This window comes from Silurus meridionalis, chromosome 14 (assembly GCF_014805685.1).
Source record: "Silurus meridionalis isolate SWU-2019-XX chromosome 14, ASM1480568v1, whole genome shotgun sequence".
In the NCBI taxonomy this organism is placed as follows: Eukaryota; Metazoa; Chordata; class Actinopteri; order Siluriformes; family Siluridae; genus Silurus; species Silurus meridionalis.
The window spans coordinates 8,661,609-8,668,654 of NC_060897.1; the positions used below are offsets into that span (position 1 = coordinate 8,661,609).

Sequence of the window (7,046 nt, forward strand, 5' to 3'; positions counted from 1 at the left end):
GCACGTAATACATACATTAAAATGTAAAAAAAATAAAAATACGCAATGACCACCGGAAATAACAGCAAAAAAAAAGCATTAAACAACAATAAAATAATAACAATAATTATATAAATAGTGTATATATATATATATATATATATATATATATATATATATATATATATATATATATATATATATATATATATATATATATATATGGGAACAGTGAAAATGCACATGGGCAGTCTTGGGGAACGATCTTGCACAAGCACCTACATACTCACACAACGCAGCAATTAAAGCAGGATTTCCGGGTAGTTCAGTGGGTTTGGCTCCTCTGAGCAAAGTGAGGACGGAGGATTGTGGGCTAGTGGTTCTGGAAACATTACTGAACCCTCATGTACATGGTCTTGTATACTGTAGTATGGATGTTGTACTGTATGATGTTACTGTATGTAATTTCCAACTTTCACTTTCAACTAAGTTTTAATTTGAGACTGCCACAGCCATTATACAGTAAATTAACAATTTACCTCTATTTCTCTGTGTCTATTAACTTCAGAGAGAGAGAGAAGAATATAACAGCTGTTTCATTGCAGGTTTTTGGTTTTGTTAAATACAATAATAGATGAACACCACATGTATTATATATATCTAGCATACACACACACACACACACACACACAAATACACTTTATACTAGCATGATTACAATTAATGAGCAATTAATACAATTAAACAATGTGCAATAACTTGTTGACAGGACATTACCAAACATAGTGATTTAAATATTTTGAGAAGTAATTCACGCATGTGCAGAAGTCCAGGACATCAACACTGTTTGTCTCCTCTGGCTGATCTCAAATCAAGTTTGGAAGTGAGAATTATTTGAGTTGTAGTGGGTGAGTGGGGAAACTGACATGTAACAGGTCACACAGGTTTAGTTTCCGTGTGCTTTGCTTATACTACAACAAAGACATTTACATTACATCAGGACCAGAGAGCATGAAAATGAATTTGTGGAAAGGCGTGTGTGTTTTATGTGGTCTACTCCTCAATTCTACAGGTAAGTGAAAAAGAAGTGATGGTTTTGTAGAATTATACATTTAGTCTGTCATCTATATAAAAGGTAACATGCTGTATATAACATTTAAGGCAAAAACTTACAGGTTGCAGTCTTTAAAAGAGTAAAAATTCCTAGCTTGTTGCTAAGATTCCTACAAGTGTATTGTATTATACATTTATCTAAGCAGATGATGCTTTATCTAATGAAACGTTGAGTTCTAATCTTGTAGGGACCACAATAAAATGAATAATAAGTGATACGTTCTATTGCGCCTTTACACCTTACACCTTTCAGACAGGACAGAAGTTATTGAAGAACATTTAGGCATTTCAGGCATTTGATGTTAATGAGATTTTGAAACTTTTACGTTCATTTGTTAACTACAATGACAACCCACACTGGAGATGTTATCATTCATCATACATGCGCAGTAAAAACCTGTATCTGTCAGGGTACAAAGAATGCATACATCAAAATCTTTCTCTGGTCTGACACGCAGGTAGTGGAATGAATTTGATACCTAAGCAGGTGAATCACCACCATGTGTGCTTTTACCAACAGAAATCAATAATGGGATCAGGGAGTATTTATTTAAAGAGCCCTTGAAGAAAACTAAAGTAGTTGCAGAACCATGTTAATAATAATACTTTTGATACGGTATGTTCACTTAATCAGTACATTTATGCATTGTGTATTTTCTATTTTCTATCTTTTTATACTAACACTCACTAAAACTTTTCAGTCAGGTTTGAAAAACCTACCACTTCTAGAATTACCAAAATTAGTACTTTCTTGCTATAAGATCCAAAAAAGTCTTTGGTAATAATTGTTTTCTCAGTCAGTGACAGTAAACCAGTATCAGGATGTACATATTTTTAGAAACATAAAAAAAGCACTTCCGCATGACAACACAAGGTGTACTTTCATTGAAGCACTAAGAACAGAATGAAAGTTTTTCTTTACTGCCTTTCTCTTATGCCTTAATCCTGTTAAGATATACAGGTGCATTTACTGACTGTGTTGACTCACTCATTGGGAATCTTTTCCTTTTTTCCCCTTCTCTATATGTTTGTATACTATATTTAATTATTACTTTTTAATATACAAATCAAACTGCAAGCAGCATTTTGGTGTACATTTTAATTGAATTGTAATTAGTAAAATTCATTGTTATTGTTGAAATAATAATCTTATAATCTTATAATAATAATCCTCACTGACAGTTTGCAAACAAGAAATGTAATTGGCAATACTTTTCCTCTGACGCTAATGCATTGCACAGTACTCTCTATTCAAACTCTATGGGCAGTTATTCTCTTTTCATAGATTTATTTTTTTTAATACAGCTTTCTCTTTTAATAATGATAATCTGCATGTTGTATTATGCTATATTTGGAAACCAAAAGCACAAAAAAACAGTAGGAAAACTGTCTGACATGTCTGTTGATACTGGTTTGAGCATTGAGCTTCTCTTTTTCTCTTCCATTAGGATCATTCGCCCAGGTAGATGGTAAGTTCTTGATTCAATCAGCACAACACTTTTGCTTTATTAGAAATACATAGGATACATATGACATTAAGCAAATTTGTGAACATGTTTGCTTTAATGTGAGGTCTAAGAGAGCTTGTAAGAGAGTTCATTAGACTTGTTGAAATGTTATATTTTAGCGAATCAATAGATCAGTTATTTTCGTATCTAAAATATTACACAATGTGTTTTCAGTAGAAGTTGCAGCCAGTGTATAAAGTTTTATTTATGAATATTTGTATTTATTCTGGAATCTTTTGTTTATTCATAGAGCTAGCTAGATAATCCTGTCACTACAATATTCAGTGAAATTTAGTCATTTTAAAGCTTAGTTGATGTTAGCATGACATGGCAAACATTGCAAATCTGGTTTGGGAATCTCTTTTGGTGCTATTTGAGAGAAACTACGAATTAAGCGGGAGAGCAAAACCACAAAAGATAAAACAAATATATTTCATACATTCAATTTACAGCAAATTACAGTTTCCTCTCTTGTCAGTGTGTTTAAATATGAAGACCGTGATCAAACCAAGCTGATGCTTAAAAAAATCTGACAAAATTTATTGACCACTAATATCAGTGTCCTAAACATAATATTTTAGTAATAATTCTTGCATTTTAATCCAGTGTCTACAGTGGAATGTAGTAATGGATGTTCTTCTCTTAAGTGCAGTAATTTTCCAGGTAGTAAATGTATGACATCCCTCTTTTCTGCCAGGGTGTGGTCAAGCTCCACTTAACACCAAGATTATGGGTGGTGAAGATGCTGTTCCTGGGTCCTGGCCTTGGCAGGTCAGCATTCAAACAGGTGTCAGCCGTCTCTGTGGTGGCAGCTTGATCAATAAGAACTGGGTCTTATCAGCTGCTCATTGTTTCCAAAGGCATTTAAGGATAAATCTAAAATAACCAGAGAATTATAATATAGTATGTAGGTAACATTCGTGTTAATATTTTTTTCCCTTTATTTTTAGTGTTTCAGCAGGTTCTCTCACACTTTTTCTAGGAATGCAAAATTTGGATGGAAGTAATCCCAATATGCAGACAAAAAGCGTGACCAAATTTTTCATCCACCAGCAGTATAGCGCAGTCTCCAAAAACAATGATATTGCACTAGTCCAGCTCTCCACTCCAGTGACGATCAATGATTATGTCAGGCCGGTGTGCCTCGCAACAAGCAGCAGTTCTTTACCTGTTGGTACTAATGTCTGGGTCACAGGATTTGGTCGAATCTCTTCAAATGGTGAGTGACACCTAGATTTAAAAAAGTTGACTGCGTGTTTGATTAGTTTAATGTATCAGACTTATTTGAAATGTAAACCAGGAAGGAAATGAATCACTCCTTGCTGTGGAACATTCTTTCCTGCTAAAAAAATCCAGTTTGGTCTGACCAGCCAAAACCAAGCTAGCCAAACCAGTTAATCTTTGTGTGTTTTTTTAATCATTGCTACTAATGCAACATCATAGACAGAATTATAGAAAGTTATACAACAATGAAGCAAAAAAAAAAAAAAAAATCGTAGACATTAATTAGATTACTTATGTAAAATGTGAGCTGGAAAATACTTATGGGAAATGATTTGGCTTTTGTATTCATCGCTGGTAGCTCGTCATTCCCAGTTGGATATTTCAGCACGGTTCATTATGGGAAGTTATGTAGTACATCTTAAACTTGGGTCTCCACAGTAAATCTGCCATCTCCTCAAACCCTGCAGCAGGTGCAGCTGCCAATTGTCAATAACAGTAACTGTGCAAAGGCATTTGGAGCTGAAACTATCACAGACAATATGTTGTGTGCTGGCTTATATCAGGGAGGAAAAGACTCATGCCAGGTAAGAAATCTAACACCTGCCATATAAATGCCATATACATCTGTGATATTGGTACAGTTCATGGTACAAGAGCAGACATGTAGCTAACACTTGTTAATCGTGTAGGGTGATTCAGGAGGTCCACTGTTGTCCAAGTCCAGTGGCGCATGGACTCAGGCTGGGATTGTGAGCTTTGGCAATGGCTGCTCTTTACCTAGTTTTCCGGGTGTGTACACCAGAGTGTCTCAGTATCAAGACTGGATTAACAGCACCATCAACAGCACCATCAACAGCACCAGTGGCTCCACTAAACATCCCCTTTCTTTCTCCATCATCTCCTTTCTTCTCTTGCTCTATAGCTTCCGTTGATAATAGCCAAATTAAACAGGACAAGACATGATGTAATTTAACATGACTATCATATTCTGTATTTATTTTATATTCTATATTCTTCAATTTTATATGTAGCTTTCACTAACTAATGTTAAGTACTTACTTTGTAAATCAACAAATCAGCTTTTATTTGTGAAATGTGAAACAAGTAAAAAATTTGGCAATTTAAGGATTGGTTTCTCTGTCTTTTGGCATAATTATATCAATTAATGCATAAATTGCATAAAAAGCTACTTTTCCCCTTTGATTTGTAAACTGAATGATTATACAGCATAAGTTTTCTTTATTATTGTAGATCCAATAAATATGAACCTTATAAATGAAAAACATTTTTTGTCATTTTTTTGGGTTCTGTACTATAATAGATCTACTACATAGATAGATGTATCTGTGGATATAGATACATATACTGTTATAAATGCTTCTATATATAAATACATGTGCTATGTTCTACTGTTATATACAATATATACATATTAAATATGAAAAGCTTTTGTGATACAAAAAATAAATATCAAAATGGTTTCTTGACTTTGATCTGTTGATCAGTTTAATAACAATGCAATGAGGACACCAACAAGGAGCTCAGTTTATTAGCAATCAATTGAAGAGAGAGAGAGAAAAAAATGCACGTAATCCAAACTTGCAAAAGAGCACGTGAAAAAAAATAATAATCTAAACGTCTCTACAGGTCCAGTAGCAAAATTCACGACGTTCAATAAAAAAAACTGTCCCAGCAAAAACAAGCCAACTAATCCTGCCACCAGTTTAACACGAGTGGGGTTATACACAGCCTAGGCATAACCTTATGACATTATAACATTGTGTATAACAAAATGTATAACACTGATTATCTCTTCATTATTGCACCTGTTAGTGGGTGGGAAATATTGGGCAGCAAGTAAAAATTTTGTTTCTTGTAGTTGATGTGTTGGAAGCAGGAAAAATGGGCAAGCGTAAGAATTTAAGTGAGTTTGACAAGGACCAACTTGTGATGGCTAGAACACTGGGTCAGAGCATCTCCAAAACTGCAGCTCTTGTGGGGTGTTCCTGGGCTGCAGTGGTCAAATGTGGTCCAAAGAAGAAACAGTGCTGACCCAAAGACATGGCCGGTCAATTATACAGTTCTTACTCCATGTGCGTACATGGGGTCTTAGCTTCATTCTGGCGATGTTTTTTTTGTTTTTATTTTTTTAACACTGCAATGATGACACCAATAAGGAGCTCAAGAGATCACAACACAAGTTTATTACAGTGTAAGGTGAAAAATGCCTGCAGACTGTTCTTTCCCGAGATCCCAAATCACAAGGCACTGTTCTCACAATATTCTCTCCAGATCTTAAAGTTGTACAAAATTATTTATAACCTAATATTTCACTCCCTAAAATATATACAGTATAAACATATAGTCAAGTCAAGTCAAGTCAAGAGGCTTTTATTGTCATTTCTACTATACACAGTGGTACACAGTACACAGTAAAAATGAGACAACGTTTCTCCAGAACCCTGGTGCTACACTAAACAACAAACAACAAAACAACATTAAGCTAAAACACAAGTTACATAAAGTGCATCGAGTGCAACCTGGTGCAAACAGTGCAGACAGACAGTGCAGACAGACGACACAAGACAAGACACAAAACCTTATATAGCGCCGACCAGTAAACCTACTGTATACTAAATTATACAGTACTGTACAAGAAAACTGTAAAAACTATACAAAAATATAAACTATATCCCAGAAGTGAGTGTAAACAGTGTAGTGCAAAAAATACAGCAGCAGTCGAAGGTGCAAAAACAGCATGTAAACAGTATAATACAATGAAAATCCTAAATGTGCAAGAACAGCAGTTGAGAGTGGTACTGTTAAGAATAATAAATAATAAATAAATGAATGGTGGTGGAGTGGATTGAGATGAGTGATGAGTGTGTTAGGTGTTAAGGCCAGGAAAAAAAAATGTTTTCAGTTCGTTACACACATTTGAGTGAGTGTGTGTGTGTGAGAGAGTTCTGTTTCAGTTCTGTGTGTTGAGAAGCCTGATGGCTTGTGGGAAGAAACTGTTGCACAGTCTTGTTGTGGCGGCCCGAATGCTTCGGAACCGTTTTCCTGATGGTAGAAGTGTAAAAAGTGTGTGTGAGGGGTGTGTGTGGTCGTCCACAATGCTGTGTGCTTTGCGGATGCAGCGTGTAGTGTAAATGTCCATGATAGAGGGGAGAGAGATTCCGATGATCTTCTCAGCTGTCCTCACTATCCTCTGTAGGGACT

The 7,046-nt window shown here is 35.1% G+C and overlaps 1 protein-coding gene across 2 annotated transcripts; it reads left to right on the forward strand.

Moving 5' to 3' along the window:
* The first annotated feature begins 584 nt into the window (after positions 1-584).
* On the forward strand, positions 585-5,188 carry LOC124396701 (chymotrypsinogen A-like). Of its 2 annotated transcripts, none has more exons than XM_046865921.1 (6): positions 585-1,051; positions 2,541-2,561; positions 3,298-3,460; positions 3,551-3,819; positions 4,263-4,408; positions 4,514-5,188. In XM_046865921.1, the coding sequence occupies exons 1-6, from the start codon at positions 991-993 to the stop codon at positions 4,754-4,756; spliced, it is 903 nt and encodes a 300-aa protein (XP_046721877.1). In that variant the 5' UTR covers positions 585-990; the 3' UTR covers positions 4,757-5,188. The 2 variants fall into 2 exon arrangements, with proteins under 2 accessions (XP_046721877.1, XP_046721878.1); XM_046865922.1 differs by having other exon boundaries at positions 590-1,051; positions 3,298-3,371; positions 4,514-5,186.
* The last annotated feature ends 1,858 nt before the right edge of the window (positions 5,189-7,046 follow it).